General features: G+C 37.2%; 1 protein-coding gene across 1 annotated transcript; it reads right to left on the bottom strand.

The window, feature by feature from the left end:
• Positions 1 to 65: 65 nt before the first annotated feature.
• Positions 66 to 23,513, bottom strand: LOC140941800 (liprin-alpha-1-like). Its single transcript, XM_073390814.1, has 31 exons — positions 22,954 to 23,513; positions 22,270 to 22,380; positions 17,424 to 17,525; positions 17,127 to 17,291; positions 16,699 to 16,773; positions 16,482 to 16,613; positions 15,345 to 15,446; positions 14,743 to 14,868; positions 14,366 to 14,512; positions 14,043 to 14,177; positions 13,184 to 13,267; positions 12,684 to 12,815; positions 12,216 to 12,278; positions 11,737 to 11,796; positions 11,245 to 11,288; positions 10,839 to 11,105; positions 10,656 to 10,767; positions 10,139 to 10,207; positions 9,855 to 10,039; positions 8,386 to 8,707; positions 7,948 to 8,019; positions 7,468 to 7,596; positions 6,995 to 7,072; positions 6,626 to 6,723; positions 6,185 to 6,239; positions 5,490 to 5,532; positions 5,009 to 5,184; positions 4,088 to 4,159; positions 3,559 to 3,775; positions 2,954 to 3,018; positions 66 to 2,663 (listed from the first exon to the last, which is right to left on the bottom strand). Exons 1-30 carry the CDS (start codon positions 23,185 to 23,187, stop codon positions 2,987 to 2,989), a joined length of 3,639 nt encoding a protein of 1,212 aa, XP_073246915.1. The 5' UTR covers positions 23,188 to 23,513; the 3' UTR covers positions 66 to 2,663; positions 2,954 to 2,986.
• Positions 23,514 to 23,790: the final 277 nt, after the last annotated feature.

Below are 23,790 nucleotides of genomic sequence, written 5' to 3' on the forward strand. Positions count from 1 at the left end.
AATCACTTCTGTAGTGTTACGATACCCTTTTACCCGAACCCCTCCCCAAAATACTTGCAGGTCACTTGTAAGAAAATATAACTGTATTTCAAGTTCTTGATATTTGGGTACATATACATTAGAGATAACAAAGTTTTATTTGTATGTTACAAACTGATGTACAGCAGTAATGAAAAACAAAAGAACACTGTTCTCAGTTGTGAATAAATACAGTCACGAAAGGACATATAAGTGGCTCCTACGTAGGGAGCGCTTTTAAAAAAAATAATGCCAAGATTAGTGGGAAATTCTACCATTATATAAAGGGGCTGACATTTGTGGTTTTGTTTTCTTTCTAAAAGTGAGTACAATTTGTAGAGCACTTAAAATTTATACCAGTGACGGCTTGTTATCTTTTTCGTCCTATTTCCATATTAAGTAATCAAAGACCTTTGATTTTTAGCAATATATACCATTTCCGCAATTCCAGGGGAAAAACATACAGTATTTCTAGAGAAGTCGTAAAAGACCACGAACATTTCGCTGTCTCGCATGCAAGCCGGACTTACTTTAATTACCACATTTGGAGAGCTAATAAGATGGAATCACATAGTAAACCATATCTACTGTCAGTCCTCTGAGGAATTGAAGATACTATGCTTGCCGTGTTATATTCAGTACCCAATTTTCCTTCAATAATTTACGAAAAAGCCAGCTAATGAAGTAGACAAATTGCTGTTATCAAAATTATTCTTGTATTGTCTATATATTCAAAGAGTTTCTGTACAAATTAGAAGTATGACCAAAATTCACTCAACACTGAAATGGTCAACATATCTTTTCTGCAAAGAACAGGGCACACCTAAAAAGATCAACGAGAAGATACACAACTCGAGTAAACCGCCATGAGAGATTGCACTGAACTGGAGAGTAGTTCAAACTACCAACCAGAATTGTTGATCAGCAAATGTTTTCGATTTGCTTTCCCCTACCATTTCCAGGCCCCGCACCAATTCTGACGGGTAAAGGACACTAGGATTCTCTCTCCACAATCTCTCCGTAAATTAAAGTAAGGGGGGAAATTTAGCAGGGAATTCCCCAAGAAGTCTTGCCCTTTATTTCCACGAACGCGGACCAGCCAGTTCCCTCGTGGAAATAGTAATGAGTGTAGCTCGAGTGTTTATCACTTCTCGCCTATCTTGATAGGTTTCAGTTTTGCGCCTTAAGTGTTTACAATAGGATTTCACCTGAAAAAAAGAATGGCGTAAAATTCCGTGTACAAGCTTCAGCCCCACCACCCCTACTCTCAGTCTACCCGCGGCGCAATTTACATGTACATAGAACAAATATGCCTGTTACTTGATAATGACCACGTGAAGGGCGTTTTAAGGTCACACTTTTTATCAATATAATTCTTTTCCCCCTTTGATTCATTAGGAGAGACTGTTTTCATTCAATTAAATTTCGAAAAAGTACAATTACCCTTTTAATTTAATTTACCTAATTATCTCAAATTAAAACCAGCATACGTTCACGCCAAGACTCGGCTGCAGATACTGGCGGAAACTTTGCACTTGGCTCAGCTGTTTTAGAACCCTACTAACAACATAAAGATCTCACTAATAAACGGATGTACTTTGGTAACGCACTACAACATCGACATTCGGCAGTGACCTGGAACTAGTTTGCAATCGAGGCAAGGAACCAATGTAGTTCTTCAGGGGACAGAAAGAAGAGAAACCCTGGTAACGAAGTTGCTTGACAACAAGTTAGTTTAGTCGCAACTTCTTACAGAGAATGCGCAAATTGTCTGATTGGCAAAGTAAAATAAAGAGCGTTACTTTGATTTACAACAAACCTAATTAAGGGGGCGTTTCCAGTTTACGTCTTTCGTAGTTATAAATTGTACGGTTGATAAAAAAGATTTCTACCAATATGCAGACATAGTGAAGAAACAACAATTATGATAATTTGTTGCAAAACAAATTGGTTGGCAGGATAACTTTAAGTAATTACTTAGCAAACACTTATAAAAATAACAAATTAAATACAAGAATACTTAGCTATCCTCTCCAAAAAGGAAAAGAAATATAGGAAACGAATATTGCAAATAAAAAATAATAAATCGAGAATTGGCTATTTTACCAACCACAAAAATGTTTCTCGAATACTCAAGGTCACGCTCCTTTCAGGGCTAACATCAAGGGAGGAAATCTGGAAAATGACAACTGGTTACTTCGCCCAAACGAAAGAAAGCTCGCCCCGAATTAACTTTTTGTGGGCGAGTTATTTGATGGCGAGGCTGGGTTTTTGTGAATTAACCGCAAGTCATAAAACCCAGGTAGGGTGTGCATAATTCTCATCAATTAAATTCATACCCAACATTATTAATAATATTCACAAGTCGGATAGGTTTTATATATATATATATATATATGTATAGAAATTCATGGAAACCTTTTAACCATTGGAGGAGACCAATATTGGTCCCCACTAACCCCACGCAAATTCCTTTGCATAATAAATCTTTTGTTACAATGCCATAAAATTAAGCACTACAACTGACTAGTGTAGTTGGGCAATGTTAATAACCCTGTCTAACTGAAAAAATAAATTTTGTATCTATAATTTAAGCATACTTGATTAACAATTTATTATTGTTAATGAGCCAACGTAATTGACATCTGGAAAGAAAAAAAGAAGAAAAATATCTTGGTGTTAATATTTGCTAACGAAGCTTAGCTTCACGCCTCCGCACAGGCCTCTTTGTTTCATGAGGAGGCTAAGATGAAAGGAAAAAAAAAGCAGGGGGATGATGGGCGGCCTTTTCTTTCATCCCATTGTTTCCCCGCGGTTACCATTTTGTTAATCTTTATTAGAATTCTAGCTGTAGCCTCTGTAGAGGGAGAGATATTCGTATTAAGCACCTTAACCATATCATTGTGGAGTAATTGATTATTTAATGCTTCCTTACCGAACTGCCACATCTTCAATTGCCCAACTGCTGCTACGCAAGATTGCTGCTTGTAATCAGAGCATCTAAGGCAGAAGAAATTGACGTTAGAAAAGGTCTCCCTAATTATATAAACACAGAACTATTTAAAAACTATGCAGTGTATGCAATTGCCAATACGTTAATTATGAAGGGAAAAATGAATTTTCAATAACATGAGCAAAAACGTACCCTGAAACAGTAAACAGTCCTAAAATAAATCCATTCATTATACTATTGTAGAAGTAAATTAAATCTCTACTGCAGCCACCTCTACCAAGCGGCCATAGTCAGCTTTTGGCATCACCATAGTTTATGGTATTGTTTGTGTCAAGTTGGAAGAACTTCATCACAACATTTTGAAGGGATGTTTTTATTTTTGTGCAACAGTTTTCTCAAACCAATAAAGTGACTTGTGCTAATTTCTGACAAACCTCTTATGAGCGGCCAACTGCCATTAAGTAGCAAGGGTGGTGACTTAATGGCTGTTCAACTGCACTGACAAAATGAAACTAACAATTTTTCTTGAGTTAGTTCTGGCCACTAATGAATGCCAGTACACCTTCTTACATAAAACAATATTTTACCTGAAGCTTTACTGTCATTACTTGCTACACCATGCTTTGTATTTTTTGCTGATGTCTTTGGAGATGAAGTGACACTTGATTGACTGAGTGATGATTCAGATCCAGAGGAGTTCTTTCTTACAGGTTCCTTCTCTTTGGTCTTGTCTTTTCCTTTATCTCGCTGCTTAAACATCTTTCGCCAAGACTTGGAACGTTTAAACTCACCACCATTGCCAAGCTGCAGCAAAGTAACTTAAGTTAGATTTTATTGTTTCTAACATAGAAATTTAATAACACACTGCAGTAACAAAATGCATCAAATAGTTTTCAAGTGAGAAACTTGTGTATAAAGAGCCAGATGATTTCACATATCCAGCCTATATCTAGTCGATAGGGGTGGGCGATTGGGAGGATGCGATGGGGGGGGGGGGGGGCTTTTCTCCACCCTCCCACTCCTTCCCCTCTTTTTCTCAGTTGAATCCTCTAGTAAAAGATCTGATGGAAAACTAGCCACAACAGACGAAAATTCACAGAGAATGGCAAAACTTACTTCATCTACAATTTCCCTGTCAGTGGCATTTGCCAAGAGCCAGTTGAAATCTCGCTCAAGAACATGACGTGTCTACAAAATAAATCAACATCAATTACATAGACTAAGTACTAACATGAAAACCGGAAAGGCGTACATAACACTAAAGGCACAGTTGGAGATGATGTCACCCACACATCTCTGTTTTCAGCATCATGAAGTACCCAGGAGAAAAGCGTGGCCAAGTGGTTAGAACGCCGGACTTGAAATTCAGAGGCCCCGAGTTCAAGTCCCGCTTCGACCACTAGCTGGATTTGTTCTAGGTAGCCGCAAGTTGAAATCCTCAGCCATGCTTGTAAATAGCCAGCTGGTTTGCCTCTGGCCAGTTGGGATTCTTAACCCTGTTAAGTTCAATTTGAATTATTTGTTTCAGGCATTTGCTCGGTCCCACTAGCATTAGTGCTGTAAATAATGCCGTCGGTAAATGAAGGAATTATTATTATTATTATTATTATTATTATTATTATTATTATTATTATTATTATTATTAACAAGGTCAAGTTGACAGAAAGAGGGCACAATTCCCATAATCCTGCTAACTGGGTATTACAGTGGTTCTGCTCAGGGGATGGTTAACAAAGTAATGGTGTTCACCCTATGAGAGATGTGGGGTGTTATCGTGTGAACTCATACATCATAACATCTCTCTACATGAGTATAGAATTTGCACAAAAAGTGAGAACTAAAAAGAAATGATAAACACCCTATTGAACGACAACAACAAAAATAAAAATAAGACTTGTGTGGAATATGGCATTATTCATTTGAAAACCACATTACTAAACTCAGTACCAAATAACATTTAACAGAGACTGAAGACACCATGGAAGAAGAGAGAATGAAACCTTAGCTTAAATAAGAAATAAAACGTAGAAGCCTTACTTGTGTGTTCTGACTGGGTATCTGTAGGGCATACGCTAGAGTACTGTGATCAAAAGTCTCATCCAAAGCAATAACTGCCCCATGTACTCCAGTGCCAGGAAGATTGTCTGCATATTCTGACAGTCCAATCTTCTTAAGCCATGTAATTACACGATCGTTACTCCAGACAAGTACATCTGAAAAATGATGATCATAACATCGCTTTGGTACAATCACTGAACATTTACTCTAGGTGACAGGCTAAGAGGGTTTTTGAATGGTGTCCCAGCGTGAACTCTATAAGCTACAAAAAATCTCTAGTATGGTTCAGGATGCAGAAACAAGCTAAAGAAATCAGTTTGTTACTACGGTTGGCAGCCAGTGCAATTTACATATCGGGCAACTTGCTGCTTTTAAAACCAATTTTGCAATTCTCTTTTGAGTCAGTGGGATAAACTCTTGCAGGCACTGTTAACAATATAATTTCCAGTTTAGCTTTTACCTTTTGACTCGTCTGCACACATTTGTCTTCTTTTCTCTAGCAACTTGAAGAATAAAAAAGACATTTATCATCTATTTGCCAAAAGAATATCTCTAAACTGTTAAGTAATACATACAATTTTTTGCTTCTTTTCTACTTCACTATTCATTACTTTAAATTACAACCGACAGTAGCCAATTAAAGATATAATATTTATTGAGCCATCATACTGTAGCTGGGTACAGAGTTTAATTCATATCACAAAATGACTCGAGGGAAAGAAAAAACAGTTCATCCAGTAAAGTCGTCTATTAGAAGGTTCTTTAAGGGGCATCTCATATGCTGCAAGGGGTTTTTGTTGGGCTTATATCTGGTGGTGGGGGGTGAAGAGATCAGACTTGTTATCTGTAGAAACTCAGACTGGTGATCTGTCAACTCAGGAGTTTCAAAAAGTCCCTACAGTACTTGGACCGTGTGTTTTTTTTTTTTTGTCTCATTTATCAACAATTTGCCATGAGCTGTCTAACTTAAGCACTCATAAGCATTATTTTACTGAAGATGCAAAGTGATATATATTACAAAAAATAATATACTTGTGCAAAACGTAAGTGTCAAATCTAGCATTGACTCATGAGAAGCAGACCACAATGTAATAATGATATTGTTCTACTCAACCACTTGCATTGGTTTACTACAATGTAGAAACAAACACCTACCCGCCTATCATAATTCATAAATCCTAAACATTTAACACCACACTGTAAGCTGTGCCTGAAAAGAGGATAAAGGTTTGTTAGTTGTTATGTTGAAAAAGTTCATGAGTGAAACTGATAAAAACATATTACGTTTTAAAGTGCACATCATTCTGTCATTTACATTTACAGATGACAAGATGCTATGATTGATTTTGTTGTGCCAACAAAGGATAATGAAAGGGACAAGTCAAGATTTTTGTTTATCATGTTTTTGCTATCTTACCCTGCCCAGTTGAGAAAACCCTACCGAAATGTTTAGAGGTATAAAAAGCACAGCACATGTACAAAAAGTTCACATATAACAACTGCAAATTACCACCAACTAATGCCAAACAGTCAACAATCAGTAGTTTAAGCATCAGTCAGTAAATAAGTCCATCGACTAGGCATCATCATACAAACCTGTGAAAACTATCAACTACTTTCAAATATTTTTGATATTCCTTTTTGCTGATGTGTTCCAGCATTCTTGCATCTACTAAACATTCTTGAAAAGAGCTCTGCGGAGACAACATACAAGGGTTAATGTTATTATCGCAGTAGGATTTTAGTGAAAGAACAATAACACCTTTTGGTTCCCTTAACTCATCAGCATAAAAACAAACAAACAATATAATAATAATAATAAAAATTGAACAAAGGATAAAACTAAGTCACTAAGTAATTTATTTCTATACAACCCAATTTCTATCTTTAGTTGAGTCCAGTAATGTAAGAAATTTTTAGGTGATCAGATAACACCTGTAATTGGTCAGGAGGGAGTTTACTCACCTTGTATTGAGCAAGACCTAGACTTGGAAGCCACTCATTGGCAATCCAATCGTGGTTCATTTCACCATAGACTAATGACTGCAAAATAACCAGGAGGTCAGGGGTTTTGATAAAAAGTAATAATCATTTTACTGTTTGTACATGTATCACAACATATATGGTCACTAGGGACTTAAATCCTAACATTTCAACTGGTCATGTATAGTATTCTTCAGACGAGGCTTCTTGTGAAAAAAATTTTACTGATGACTAATCAGAACACACATCATGTATCTCACTCATCATTTCTACACACGATGCTGAGCAGTTTGGTTACAGCAAGAAGCTGAACAGTGTGACTTCTTCTTATAACATTAAATAATATTGTATTCTTTCTGATACCTCATCCAATCAGAAGCTAAGAGCAATTTTCCTGGCCTCAGACTGCACAACAAGCACAAAAAAAATGTAACTTACACAATTTCAAAACTTACATTTCTGTTAGTTGTAGGTGAGGATGGACTTGTAAGAGTAACAATCTCTTGAATGGCAAGTCGTAACTTGAGTCGATGTAGAGGATTGGATATCCCAATCTCATGCTGAATCTCAGTATCTGACAAAGCCTAAAAGAAAAAAATGTTTTATTCTGACTTCTCATAATGGCATCTGGGAAATGGAATTGGTTCTGTTATAAATGAATAGATGAGGCACAGAACCCTTCGGGTTGCATTTTTTTGTTGTTGGACAAGATGAGCGATTACTTAAACAGAGCCCAGCCTACCATTAATGGCTGGTCCCCAGTAGTTTTGTCTGGCTATAAGCAACGCGACATCTGTATAAATAAACATCAGATACACATTTTCTCTCCTGCACTTTGGTAATGTACAAATATAAGAAGCTCAACAGGACAGGATTATTGTCTTTCCTTTTGCTTTGTACTGCCTAAAAAAACAGGTAACTGTGTGACTCCCTACCGACATTATTGCTCCACTCTTCACATTTGCTTTACAAGCAGCAACATACCAAGCAGGCATGCCAACCCACAACTACAACAATTGAAAAAACAATCTCCAATAAATTCCTATAGTCTAATAATAAATCGACTTACCGGCTCAACAAAGTGATAAACAAAAGCGCATTACATTAATATTATTCTTGAAATTGTAACAGAGAGGGAAATGTTTACTTAAGAGGCATGAATTCCTTCAAACATTTTCTCCAAGAAAGGATATGTACGGCCCAAGAATTCTCTAACATTGACTTGCAGTTTCATGTCTAAATTATGCATCATAAACATTAGGTAAACTGATTGCCACCAAAATTATTATGCATGTGTTAAATGTGGTGAATCATCAGTAACTCCTAGTTTAAACTCACTGCACAGAAATGCAGACCACAGCATACCAACTCACCTCTAGCCAAGCCACAACAGTGGGTGCATTCCATAAAGCAAAAGGTGTACCAGCTGCTAATGCCTCCGCTAACAGGTGTGATTTATTTTTTATTCTCCTGTCTAACTCTCGCTGCCCTGAACCTCCTGGAACTGGTTCACCAGGCATCAAGTAAGAGTCTGTGGGGACTTCCCCAGAGTCCTTTTGCTTAGTTTTTGGTTTATTGCCAAAAATACGCCCAAAAGATCCTTTGATCCCCTTTTTATGTGCTTTGTTCTTGGATAATGATTCTGCACTACTGGTTGTACTAGTGATACTTGGCAAAGAGTCTGCTGAACTATCCCTGAAAAATTTGAGGATTTGAATTGACTTGAGATATATACCAACTTTTGCACACGAGTAACAGAAACTTATACACAAGTACGCTTTGAACTTAAAAAATAAAATGCCACTGTCACTCCTTTCAGGGATGATGATTATATTTAACCCATTCGCTCCTGGAGATTTTGCCGAAAAACGCGTTTTGAAGCTAGTCGAGTGGTTTTCTGGTCACTGTTGTGCTATAAAGAGCTAAAACTTACCACAAACCGGTTTACAGGTCGTACACTTCGCGGCCTTCTGATCCAGATGCAAAATATCAGCTTGCGAAGTTCGGGCACGCGCAGAAAGCAAAATTTCGAGATAGTTTTTGGGTTTAAAAGTGACACAGCAGTCTTGACTTTTCCTTTTCGCTTTCTCTCCTCCCTTCTTTTTTCGCTTTTCTTGCCTCATTTTTTTTTATCTCTTGCTGGGCATTTAGTAGGCTTCATTTTGGTGGGAAGAGTTTTTAGGAAAGCTGTTAGGATCTTAGGATTAGGTGAAAGGAAATGTAGGTGGGTAATGGAACAAGATTTTCATGGAGATTTTCCGGTCAATGTCACGTGGTTTTTTGCTTGTTTCTCCGGTGTCCTTGACTAAATTGTGCTCATTCTGGTATGGTTTGAAAGATCTCTTCACTCTGCACAAGTTAGCGAAGAAAGTTGTCCTTGACCGTTAAAACTGATGATGTCACAATGGGTAGAAAGGACCTGGATCCGCACGGGCGGTTACGGGCGGTTCAGGGGCGAATGGGTTAAAGAAACACAGGAAAATACTTTGTTTCTCACCCAAAAGCACAACCTATTGACAATTTTAAAGTGTTTAATTGAAGGTAGTCAAAAGGTTGTGTTTGTGAGTCATGACCAAAGTATATCAATCCAAGTAGTCACTTTCTTTTTTGCAGCTTGGTCTGATACTTGTTGATGTGATTGCAAGTATGGTTGGAACTCTCCAAACAAATTACCCTTTTAACCCAATAAAATGACATTTGACTGTGTGACATTTTAGAAAGCTTGCATTTAAACTTCAGAGTCTTTATAATAATAAAAGTAAGCCATGTCTAATTTCATTGCTCAAGATAAGGTTACATAGCCAAGGAGAACAAAACAGTTGCTACTGTGTCTGTTTCCTACCTTGTTTTGATTATGCCATTTGTAGAAGGAACCGTATTTGCAGCATCATCCGGTGATAAACTAGACGTTATGCCTGACTGACTGGGTTTAGAACTCTCTGTTGAATCAGATGCAGTTGAGCTTGGTGTGGGTGGCGTGTGGGCATCTTCAAGAGTATTAAGTGAATTCTCCTTACTTGATCTCACCTGGAGTTAAAATGTAAAACATGAACATCAAATACAAAGCAAGTTCTGAATGGTTTCATGTTAGAAACACTTAAAATGTGCCTGAAGAACTGATCATACCCAGATTGGTGTTGTGTCCATTGGATCAAGAGGAGGAAATGGGAAAGATGTAGATGATGCAACCAGCTCCTGAAAACATTTAAGACAAAACAACACAGCTTGACTAAATAATTAGAAACATGATTCATGTTGCATGTTTAAGATGTACTACATTTCAATATGACAGATTCTAGGATGGATACTTCGTTGTTGATGACTACAATGCTGCTCAATCTCACAAGGATCAAATTGTGTCACGCACTACATGATTCCTGAAGTTAGGGATGCAGATCCCTATACACGTACAAAGGCTTCCCCCTTTTAAGTATTTTGGCTAATGTTCTTCAGTGTGTGCATGGCCATATCATGATGATTTGGAAACAAAATGTTACATGTTTTGCAGTCAGACATAAAGTTTTCAATCTATCACCTTTGGCAACATTTGCATAGCTGTCAAAGTGAACACAAAGTTGGTTTAAAAAATTCACCGACATATGGTTCAACATATTCTATTGAATGCGAAAGATATTACACTTACATGTACTTGTTGAGAAGCTGAATACATATCTTTATGCATAGGTGTTTTTACTGCAGATCTTTCCAGGACCTGGGCTTTTCTTTCTGTTGACTTGTGCTCCTCTTGTAATTGACTGAAAAGGGGACAAACTTGGTCAGTATTTGAGCTTTAAGGGCTAAAAGCCATAGCACAATTACAACTCACCTGAGTTCCTTGTTAATAACATCTATCTGCTGCTGTAACAATGATGCCAGTGTCTGTGCATCACCGCCTACACCTTTGTCCTCTGATGTTTCACTACCAGCATCACTTTCAATGTCAGACAATCGATTTGTGTCAAATGCCATGGCAACATTTTTTAGCACACTTTCCTGTTCAAGCTTTTGCCATTCCTGTTCATTGAGCGTGAATACTCGACTGGGTGAATCCTCTATTCCAGCACGACCTTTTGTCTCTCGTTTGACGGGTTCACTATAATGTATTTACAACAAAAATATTAGGACAACCAACTCGCAGTCCCTAAAAAGTCTTCTCCAACAATTATTGCTCTGCAATGATCAGTTCCACATGGTACCATATTTATTCATTTCACTTAACTTTGGTACTCTACCTGAAGTGCACAACAGGACCATTTACAGTTGCATCAATGACACCCTGATTTGAGAGAGAACAAAAATACAATATAGAAGGTGTAAATGGTTGCCTTGACATTCATTGTGTTTATGCACTTTGACTTGCTTTATTAATGTATTTAGGACCTTCAGAATCGGCTGCGAGTACAGGATTGAGTATGAGTACAGTTGTAGTTTTCATCTGAGCATGGGTACATGATGAAAAAAAATGTTCTAAAAGGCTGCAAAACATAACCATCTTTGAAGTTTGACAGTCATTAAAGCAAACTGTCACACCAAAGGTTTTAGTTGTTTATATGTTTATGTTTTTGATCAAGGTATTCTGCTCTTTTTTAAGAATGACTTTCATTTATCAGCGATGGATTGCACTATTGGACTCCAATTTTACTGATTAAAGCAAATCCCCAAAGTTCTTAAAATTATCCTGACCTTAATATTCATGGGAAGCAAAAATATATAAATTATTATACCTTGGATTTTAACTTTTCAAATTCTTCATTCAGCCTTCCCAGTTCTAGAGCTAATATTTCCTAGAAAGGAAAAAAATTCAAACTACTGACTTAGACATGAGAGCATTTAACATAGCTTCAAGCAGAAAATCTCCCAACTACAATAGAATAGCACTGGAGTAAAATATCAGTGTTTTGCACTAGCTGTAAGCAGTAACCAGTGAGTCATAGCAGCTCACTCTTATTAGTCTCTTAGGTGACAAAAAAAACTATGTTTACACAAAACTTACCATAAAAATGTAAGTAAAATCCTATTCTCAGTTTTAATCATTACTTAGATTATTATTTGGGTTGGCTTTTCTTCAAGGTTCTTATCTTTGTAAGCTACAGGTTGAATGGGTTTTAGGTACAACTTGTGTGTTAGGCAACCAGGATTTCATAAGATCAGAACTATTTTTTTTGTTAAAGCACACCATTCCATAATCTCAACCACCTTTTACCTTCTCTCTTTGGAGATCTTCAACTTGTGACTTTACTACAGTAAGTTCTTGAGTTAAAGCAGCCTGTTGCAAAGAGAATGGAAAATGTTTTGTTGAATACACCAGTATTATTTGGAAGGAAATTAGGATTTTTTTCACCAATTTGGTTGGAAGGTATTCCTTGACACAACCCAGTAAAGGTAAAAAATGCTTAAATAAATTACTGAACCATAGTCAAATGGGAATACACTTGCAGTACTACAAGTGAAGCTTGATCATTGTCATCTACACATAACTAAGAACCATCATGAGTTTAAACAATTTCCAGTGACATGTACTTAGTTTATAACAAAGCTAAACAAGAACAAATGTATTTTATTCGGTAAAGGCCTACAACAAAGTTAGTAAACATAGAAGCCCGTTTTGTGTACATACAAAAAGAACAAAGTGGTAACTAGCATGAGTTAAGTATAGGGCACATACTCATACCTTCTCTTCCAATGCAGCCATTCGCTCTTTGAGGTGAACCTGTAATCTTTCGTTTGATTCACCCAGTAGTTTGTCAATTGTGTTTGATAACCTAGCATTATGATCTTCATTCATTTTTTCTCTTTCACGTGCCTACAAAGATATTGATATTCTCCTGTAAATAAATGGCAGCAACACCGGGTACAACCAGCAATTTCACAATTCAAGGCAGATATTGAAGCAAGCTCAGAAAGGACTTAAACCCTCTAGAAATTAATTAGGAATCTTTACATACTGTCCATAGTACAGATCAATTTTGTCTAGTAAATTTTTTATACCAATTTTTTTTTCTGGTGTAATTAGAATACTCACAAAGATAAATTCCCAATTGCCCCTTCCCAACCAAAGTCTGTTAAATGAAATGGGGTGTGGTGTGGTCTTTGCATACTCTACTGCCTGATAAGAAAGTCATGTACAGAGAAGATTCTTATTAGAATGTAGTCACGTCTCCAGTGCCTCACCCTATTGAGTTCTGCCTGGAGATCCTGAACTTGGGCTTGCAGCTGCTGTAAAGTCTCTTCAGCAGAGACATGTTTCTCGGCAGCCTGGAAACAAAACACCAAATATGCTGAAACTTGTTTATGCAGTACAATATCAAATAAAAAATGTTAGCGCCACAAAGTACAATAAAACCCTGCGAGCAGAGGCTACATTTTCGCTGTGTTAACTGGTGTGTGAAAAGTAGCCTCTGCCGACAACGTTCAAATCCGTCCGGAAATCTGGACAAATAAATTTAAAAAATGGGTTTTTTCCTGTTCTTGACCGGTTTAGAGCATTACGCAAGTCTTGCGCGAATCTTGCATAGCAGATCAGAGTTAATGCAATTTTTTTATTCCCGCGAAACTCACGCCATTTGACGGCAGACCTGACGATTAATTTTGCTTGCAAATTGGGTGACGAATTTCGCACATGCCGATAGAAAATTGAATGGTTGTCGGCAGAGGCTACTTTTCGCATGCCAGCTCACACAGCGAAAATGTAACCTCTGCTCGCAGGGTATACAATAAAATACAACAACATAAAAATGGAATACAATAAAATGCAGTAACTGAAAATGGGAGTAAATGGGAGTTTGAGATTAATAGGAGATTAAAAGTGCCAAACCTTTGAGAAAGTAAAAGGTAGAATGGTCATCTCTTACACCACCAATCTTTGTGTTGTCATGTAATTGCATGGGGGGAGGAGGGGAGGAGAGATTACAAAGACACAAAGAATCAAATCTCACTTTTGGAGCAATTAAAAGTTCCACCCACATCTGGTCTTTAGTATAGAAACAAGAAAGAAGTGCTTTACTTAAAATGTCCCTCATCGAAGCCTAACCTCATTCAAAGCAGCCATTTGGACAGCTAGTTCTTCCTCAATTTTTGGCAATGCTTCAGCTTTTCGCAAGGACTGGTTAAGGTTCTGCTCAGCAAGTTCCAGTCTTTCTTGCTGTAGCCGGATCTTCTCCTCTGCCTAGAAAGACATAAAAGAACAGAAAACTGTAGATTGTATCCCTTCCTAAATGTTAGGGAGAAATAAAGCAAATTCAAAATTGCATCTACAATAATTTAGCTAACGTAGGAAAACTTGACTGTAGTTAAGTACCAAGACCTAGTAGTTTACATAACAACATGTCACACTGTCAATAGTAACTTGCTAACCTGTATAAGTTCACTTTCTTTACTTGCCAACTCGGTTTCTAGTCGTTCATTATCATCATTAAGTGCTGTAACCTCATGCTGAAGTCTCACATAACGCTTTTCCAAGGTTGTTATTCTATCCTCCATGTCTGATTTCTGTGCTGCTGCCTATTTACAATAAAAGTTAGCATAATCAAATACTATAATCATAAAAGTTGCAAATGCTTTCATTACTCAGAACACCAGCTTGTTGTTGAAGTGAGTCAAGTCTATTGTCTTATAATTACCCAATATAGAAGTAAGTAATAATAAATTTGTTACTTTAACACTGCACACCGCAGGATTTCTTAAATCATCTTCCATAATTAGGCCTAGAAGTCTACAAAAAGCAAACATACCTCATCTAAATCTCTTTCCAGTCTCTGTATAGAGGTATTTCCTCGATCAAGTTGTTTATTACATATTCTTAATTCTTCTTCGAGAGTTGTGCATCTCTCTTTTAAGTCTTTATTTTCTCTTGTAAGCTAAAAAGAAAACAAACACAGCACAGCTTTGAAAAAACCTGTCACCATCTGGATAAAAGCTGGTTGCCATCCAACCTAACACTAAAAGTCTGCTGGCATATCTTGTACAATAATAAGATGTAAAAAATATATGGTCAAATAATTTTTGACAGGTTTTATCTTTAACATTACCATTTCTTTTCTGGAAAGTCATGCTCGCCCGCCCCCTCCAACAGTGGTCTGTGAGTGAAACACACTCCCAAGAACTTCCCCATGGACGTGCTCTAACAAAAGGGTGTCCAGTATTTCAGTTTTGTGCAAAACGTTAAAATTTTCGTGTCACCCAAAGGGAGAAGCAAGTTTCCAGAGGCTAACAGGTGGTGCTAGAGCACAGCCCCTGCGATAGATTATTACCCAGAGAAACAAAGGGTGCACTTCTCCCTCCTCTTACTCTGACTGCCTACAGTACTGTTATTTTCAATAAGTTAAAGTTTTACCCTTTCAACCTCCTTGGCTCGTTTGTCAAGAACAAACTGCATCTCTTCCATTTGCTCTTCATGTGCACTTATATCGTGACTAACAGGACCATTGGAGAGATGCTAAAAAGCAAACCAGTCAGTTATTATCAGCAAATAGATGTCATGCATAACAACAACATTTTTAAATAACACTAACATTTTGGACATTTTGGAGAACAGTGGGGTCAATGCCATAGCAATTTTGTTTTACACCCACTTCAAGACAGAAGCCAAAATAAAAATAAATTTAAGTAGGCAGGATTTGAATCTGGGGCCTATTTCTCAAAAGTCCTGAAGACTTTGTGGGTCCAAAATCAGATATTGAAATCAAAATATAAAGAATAAGACTGCAGATCCTAGCTAACAAACCAGTGCACTTTGCCTTGTTAACTGATAGTTTTACCCTGTTATTCACAAAACTACCGGTACTTTAACCTCTATCTTGAATGTAAACAAAAATGGCTTTTAGGGGCCGTTGATAACCAAGACTTTCAAGAAACGGGTCCCACGTTCTTAAAGACAATTGGATACCTTACTGTGCTGCAAAATCCCTTTTGCAATATTGCCACAAAAACTCCATTACAATGATACAATTAACTGTGCTGATCTTTAAAATCCCTGCATTTGTCCCTCCTTACCCTAACCTATGGGCTTAATAATTATTATCTTGGATACCAGGTCTCTTACAAACAAGATCCACCAACATCATAAATTTATTGATCCACGAGGAACCATATCATGGAGTATAAACATGCAGTGACCATCTACACAGCTGGTCTTACATTTCCCTGTCCCCTTGTGTGTGTGTGTGTGTGGTCAAAAACAGTCGCTGAAATACACACAGAGAGAACAGCACAGCTACCTGCACTGTAAAATCGTGATACATTTTCATCATCCCCTGTTCTACTGGAACACAGAATGATGTCAAGTGTCGCATGTGTTAACAAACATACAGTATGACCTGTACAACAGCAGGGTGTTAATTAGGCCTTGCAGATTGGAGAATTCTCTGGTGAGCCTCTTTCAAAATATTCTCCTGTAACACTACACCTTTCTCCTGCTACAACCTAACTAGAATTCTTAATAAAAACCCTGTAAGAGTCATGAAAAGCTAACCTTCACCCTATCAGAACCTTCATCACCATTTTCTACACAGTTTTCACTTGAAGTGTGGAGTTTTTCTTCGGTTCTAACTCTTCTGAGATTCCGAAGTCTTATATCTTCATTCTCCTGTTCAAGCTCTCTGAGCTGCAGAAACAAAAACAATGCAAACATCATTATTTAGTGATAAAAGAAGTTGCAAATAAAGAATAAAATACTGACAAGTCCTCACCTTTTCCCTTGTTTCTTCTAGCTCTCCTTCTAGTGCATTACCCTTTTCTATAGCCTGCCTGAGTCTCTCACGCACCTAAAACAAAAAAAGAGAACACTTCCTGTTAGATACACTGCAGTATGTCTTAGATTAAAATCATTTTCTAGTTAATTTCCTGTCAATTTTCCAATCTTTGACACACAAAAGGCAGCAATAGTGACAATATAATTTTATTGTTTGCTTAAACTGTCATCTGTACTTGTAACTGAGAGCGACAAATCATGAAGGTATGGTTGCATTGAAAGAATTAGCGCATAGGCACACATTTATTCCAAGATTATGTCGAGGTAAAATTTTGGGACATTACTGAGTCTGTTACACTCGTTCAATTTATAAAATATACCCTAAAGTGAAGGCTACAAACCTGATTTTAAGTACATTTTTAATACCTTTTCATCCAGAGCTTTGTGGTGTTCAAAAAGTGACTTTAGAGCCTTCAGAACTTCTACTTCAGATGATACACCACCTGTTGTGGCTGCCTGTCGTTTGACAACTGTCATCCTTAATGACCTTTCATGCCGTGCTACTAAACACTCTAAATGCTCAAGAAGAAGCTGTAACAAACAAAGATAAATGGCATAAGCAAAAAAACCTTTCGCACAATTCTCGTATGATCTGTAACAGTGGCTTACAGCTGAAACCCTAATGACCTTAAAGCCCATCATTATGCCTACACTAGTACTCACTCTTGTATTACACCTCTCCGACTTCAGTTCACTAATTTCTTCATCTTTTTCTAGGAGTTGCTCTCTGGCTTGGTTAAGTTCCTTCACCATTGTTGCAAAATCCTACAAGAAAATAGAATGCTGACGAGGTTACAAAAAACGCTTAAAAATAGTACCAACTATAGCACTAATTTCATCTTCTGGGTTGAGAGATCGGGAGGCCCTATTTCCATAGGGCACTTATTTTATTCTTTGGAATTTGGCCCCAATAAAGAAGTAAACTGGATATTTCTTTCTTTTACAACCCAAATTTGTGTGAGTGCAACACATATACTTGACTCTCACTACGCCCTGTTGCTGTCCTATGGCACCTGTGTCTTCAACTGTGATGTCCTTAAATGGGTCATCCTAGTGCGTGTATATATTATACTATATTCATTGAAAACATGTGCGCATACTGTATTGTGGTATATTCAAAGAGGAGGGATGTGGTAGCGGGCCAAGGGGGCACCTATTTAATATTTTTCGCTCTGAGGGATGTGCTTATTTGAAGTTGAGTACTATGTGTAACCATAGCCTGCGTAGCAGTCGAAAGGGGTAAGGGATAGGCAGGAAGGGGAAAAGGGAGGGGGATTGGGGAGAGAGGGTAAGGGATACCTGCTATAACAACCTCCTTTTGCTCATTTCTGTGGACACTGGTGCCCGCAAATTACTGATTGGCTGAGCCGTAATGAGTAACTTATTGGGGTATATCCTGGTGTGCATTAGTGAGAGACAAACATGATGCAGGCATCAAGGAAATGTGGCATAAGCTTTGGAAGATCAAAATTACTCCAATCACTTGTAGCAACTTCACATTAAAACTCGAACTAGAGCCAACTGTAATAGCTTGTTTAGCAGGCAGAGATGCCCAGGAGGTTTTGAATACTGGATTTGTCCAAACACTGAGTTGCAATTCAAGGTGATTGCAATTCTTGCCAGACATTTGTAATGCCGATATTCACAAGACTGCCTTTTCTGCAAAAACATATACCGTCTTGAATGAACTCCTAAATGGTTTATAAAGAGAGAGCTGAAGCTTTGGTAAAAATTATCCATTGAGATTTTCACAAATGTTTATAATTCTCCTTTCATTATTCGCATCTCAGGCTGGCAATTGTTCACTTCTTGGTCACAAATGTTGTTTTTGATGAAGTAAGGCCAAAGAAATCCCTGCCTACTCATTGTATTTACCCAGCAACTTAAAAACTTAGTGACAGCCCTGTGTATTCACAAGAAACTGATCATTGTTTGTTGTAGACTGCAAGGAGTAAAGAAAGAGAGACTGCTTGTAGTCTGTGTTTGTCCTATTTGCTTTAGAATCCAGAAGAGTAAAAATGTTTTATTTCGCTTCATTATGATATCACTTGAAAAAAGCGTCTCCGGTAAACAAAGTAATTAAGTTCGGACCATGCCGAGAAGCCCTCTACTTGTGATTGGTCACGCACTGACTGTTGACATTATCGGATTTTTGCACCTGCCAAGCAGGCTATGTAACCGTTGCAGTTAACTTTTTGTTTAAGTGAAGTTCTATTTATCCATTGCTTTTGGGTATGGTAATGTGTGCTAATGAAAACAAAGGAAAAACAAAAATTAACTGCAACATAACTAAAACACTGTCACTGTTGTCTGTTATTGGCTAACCATGGTATAATACAAATGCAAAATCATCATTCGAGATATTTACTCAGCTAATTGAGTAACATGTTTGTGTCTCTAAAAGTTCAAGACTACATCCTAATAACGAAATGCTTTAACAGTGCATTAATATGACATTTCCTTCTCTAAGTGTTATGTGAAATTCAGGTTAATATCATCTTGTCTAGTTGTTGCTAAGGAAACACATTTATCAGTATAAGGAGTTCACTTTCCACAAGACAAATGTGAGATAAAATTTGGTGAAATGTTGATACACAACCATTCACCAACAAAAAAGGCAAGGCAACAGAAACATATGCACCTACAGCTGAACCTCCCCACACAGCCACCCTGGGGACAGAAAAAAGTGGCCATTGTAGGAGAGGTGGCTGTCATTGACTGTTTGCCAAAAAAGTGGCCATTGTAGGAGAGGTGGGCATTAGTGGAGGTTGACTGTGTTTTGTCGCAAATCATTTATTCTTTTGGTTTATTCACAGCATACAGAAGAGAATTTTGAAACATCATAGAGTGTGGCACCGCTAAGAATAACCAAATCAAAATGATCAAAGAATAATATTGTTGTTGATAACTAGCAAAACATTCTGGTAAAAACAGCATTGCACCAAGGCAATATCATACTTTGATAACATTATTATTATTACCGATAACCACATTGTTTTGAACCAAATATTGCTATAATGTACATGTATTAAGTTAAGAAAACAATGAATGTTAAAAAGAACATTGCACTTCTTTGTGGACTGTAAATCACGTTTTTTGCTGCTGAAAAATTCTTGTATATCATACACTTTGAACTAATGAGTATCTAAATGATTCTTTTAGTAATGCAGATTGACGAATTATTAATAATTGTTTCACACTTGAATGTAATTGTACCTTGATTAATAAGTAAAGTCAGGTCAGCGATAAAACATGCTAGAAAGTAGAGATTAACAAGCAAATTAAACACTCCACCTAAACTCGAATAAAAATCTCTTTCCATTTTTCAGAATTTGTCTAAATTCTATGAGGAAAAGAAAACAGTGAGGAAATATATATCTATGCTTCACAAAATAAATTTCTGAATAGATATTCAAAATAAAAGTTCATTTGAAAACAATCAAACAGCTTATTTGTTATCATGAAATTTGTGATTGCATAAATGTTTCTAAAATTTGACCATCAGCAAGACAGGATAGTATTAATATTATTTTTATTTGCTTTAATAGATTCATAATTTAGATAAACAAAGCACACTCACAATTTTGTTTAATTGACAACACAAAATGGGATAAATTTAACAAAAATCCTTTTACAGACATGATCCTCAAGATGAACCAGTTTTGACAATTAATTAACATAACAGAAATTAAATCTTAATTAACTGACCAAAATTACAACTTTATAAATGAAAGGAGATTGATTCTAAAGAAATCCAGGTCTTTGACTGCCTTGCACAATCTATAGTTTTCTCACAAAGGCCAGCTTATCACAAACAAGTAAGAATCAAATGAAATTAAAATTCACCACATCTATATAAAAACGAAGTACATGCAGTAAAATAAAAGACGTACACATTTGCCCAAGCTTAATAAACACTACAATTAGAACTAACGGGTAGTCTGTTAGCATAAGAGGCTTTCACTTTGTGCTATTTTATTTAAGTGAGTTTTGTCGACTTTCTCACCACAGAATTACCGAGACCTTTCACATGATGTTTTGTCAGTTAATAAATGTACCAAGTGTACAAGTAGTGTCAAGTAACTTATCAAAACCATACACCGTAACTTGTGTCATTTTATATTTACATATCAAGCGATTTCTGTTTGCCGCACACAACCCGGGAAACGTATTAACTTGCCAGTTGTCCAGCGGAGAGCCTTGCTCGTCAGCACCAAGCGAAAACGGAATTCTCTAATCGTGAGATATCAACAAGATATCAATATCCGTGCAACATTACAGAGACAACAAGGTTCTGATTGCAGAGGGACAGATGACAGATATCACGGAGCGAAACATTCACGAATCGGTCGACATGTTCTAACTCAACAAAAGCCGATCACTAAATTATTCTCATGCAAATTACACTTAAAGAGTTCAGCAAACATACTACTGTCTGTACAAAAAGGTTTTCCTTCAGTTCGCGAGACGTTTATGACATTGAAACACAACTTGTATGCAAGCAATTTCCTCTCCAACGCGAGAAAAGAAAAACAGAAAGTATTCGAAGGTAAAGCTCTTTATGCAGTTAAGTCAAGTGGTAAAATGGACTTGTTTGATAATTTGAGGGCTTTAATAAAATCTTCCGTGGCTAGGTGTCAAGAAGTAAATAGTACCATCTTTGAGCACACAACCGCTTAAATATTCCAAGCCAAATTGCAACTGATCGTTTCAGTAGACCATGAACACAAAAAAAAGTATTCGCATCGAACCTGCAATTATGTGGTACGATATAAAATACCACATAGTGTATTCACCGGAAATTACACACTACGGGCACTTCAATAGCTATGCAAAGAGACAAACTACATCTCCAGCACCATGTTTTCCTCAAGCTGGGAGAAATGTTCGAAAATAAAAGGCACGATCGTGATTTTCGCTAACGTGATCGATGATACTGGACACATGATTAAATGCAGATTGTAATGACACAATTGTTCTACCCACAAAAAACTAAACATTCTTTACAATCATCACAGTTTGGTGGTCTGAAACTCGACCTGTACTTTGCTAACAGTTGATGAAAGCGTCATCACACTCATAGTGGAATTCAGTCGTGCAAAAAAAGATTTCACTGTTCTTTTCGATTAAAAAAGGTCAAACATGAAGAATATTACTCAATATTCGAGCTTTGCACTTGTTAAATCCCATAGTCTAATAACTTTATTCTCTATTTTGATTTTTATGCCTGAAGGCTAGTGGAAAACAACCTATATAGCTGAAAACAAGTTTAATTCCGTTTAATCTGTGTAAAATTTTTAAATTAAGATCACAGCATTCACAATAGATTCCCACCAGTATTGTTTACAAACACCTTGGAAGCAACAGCAAAACTCTACAGTGAAAATTCATTCTCTGGGGTGAATTATTCCACAGAAAACCAAGGAACTGCTAATTAAACTAATTCCTTTACATTTTCGTGGTGTTATTAAAACAAGCGGCTAAAAAAATGACAGAATTCTCCACACACCTCGGCCAAAACACGAACTCTGTTTTTATCAGAATCTTGTTTTAGATCATTCCCCGCATCGCTGATAATTCCATCCAAACCAGCCAGTCTTTCAATAAGTTGATCATCACCCTAAAAATAAAAGAAATACCACCGAATGAAATCAGAAATTTCTATAAACACGTGTGAGATTAATGAAGGAGATAGTCTCCATCAGCAGTGACAAAACGAATTGGATTGGAGAGGCATAAATATGCATGATCTTTGGTGAAATAACACAAACACATCGGCAAATTAGAAGTTCCCAAGCCGCAAACTCAAATTATCATCTTACTCGGTTGAAAATAATGCTTGAGACTGTAAACTACGAAAGATTTTTGGACAACATGTACAGGAATGCAGCTTGGAAGCTTGAGCGACAGTTTAAAGATTCTTGACGTATTATGGAATTTTTACCATGCGACTTTACTTGAAAATAAACGAGAATGTAGTTAATCGATATAGCTTCTTGTTGCAATACTGCAGAGACTGTTCTTCGTGTACAGTAAAACCCGTGTTCTGTGGATATGTAAACACTTGGTCGGTGAAATGACATTCAATTGCAGATCAAACATGGCGTATTTGAGTAAGCCAAAGAATGAATGGTCAGGCCTCAGATTAAGGAGAAAAAATATATATTAAAAATACAGCTTAAAAGATTCTTACATTATTTAGCACAGTTTCCAAGTGATTCATAAGCCCATCTTTTTCTTTTTGACATTCCGTTAATTTGGCTCTCGTGAGAGCAAGCGAATCTTGGGTTTCACGAAGTGTTTCCATAAGCTTGTCCCGTTCATCGAGCATATTAACCATGAGTTGTTCGAAGTTCGTCTCTTCATTTTGCCCATAATTAATCTCTGGCGGGTCCTCAGAGATCGTAGGCATTATATCGCACATCATTTTGGCGATGGAACGAAATGCCGAGTCCCAAACAAAACCAGATGACGGGAATCAGGGATTTCACGTCCAATTACATGTCCGCTAGGTTACCGGTTCACACTTCCTCTAGCGCAAAAACAGCCGATGGAATCTGTCATCCGTGCATTCTTCCACCATATTGCGGGATATGGACGATCCTTCGTTTACTGTTTGCACGTTTAATATCCTGAAAAGAGTTGTAAACGGTTTTTCACGCAATTTTAGACGATAATTCGCTTGACAATCGCAAAAGAACAAGATACACACAGCTCATGAGGCAAACTTGCAGCGAATATCCCAAGATGCAGCGCGCGCTTGGCACCTTCCACCACCTGTCAGAACAAAACTGGGAGAGATCAAAAAATTTCCGTGGGTTACATAAAATCCAACCCACTCACGAAGAGTTCACCTATTAAAAACCTCAATTTGAAATTACAATGAAGGAAAAAGAGTGCGTGGTTTAAAAATGCATTTTGAACGAGATGAGTGGTTTGAAACCGTGCGACAGCCAACAAGGGTTCAGGAAACTATTAAAATTTGACACTCGCGCCAAGTCAGTTACGTTGTGATTTTATGGGATATTGT

The sequence above is a fragment of the Porites lutea genome, chromosome 6 (assembly GCF_958299795.1).
Source record: "Porites lutea chromosome 6, jaPorLute2.1, whole genome shotgun sequence".
In the NCBI taxonomy this organism is placed as follows: Eukaryota; Metazoa; Cnidaria; class Anthozoa; order Scleractinia; family Poritidae; genus Porites; species Porites lutea.

Coding starts and splice junctions, on each gene's coding strand:
- LOC140941800 (XM_073390814.1), bottom strand. CDS start 23,187: ATGATGTGCGATATAATGCCTACGATCTCTGAGGACCCGCCAGAGATT. Junction 10,040..10,138: donor TGGACACAACACCAATCTGG/GTATGATCAGTT, acceptor TTTTAACTCCAG/GTGAGATCAAGTAAGGAGAA. Junction 6,724..6,994: donor TAGGTCTTGCTCAATACAAG/GTGAGTAAACTC, acceptor TTGTCTCCGCAG/AGCTCTTTTCAAGAATGTTT.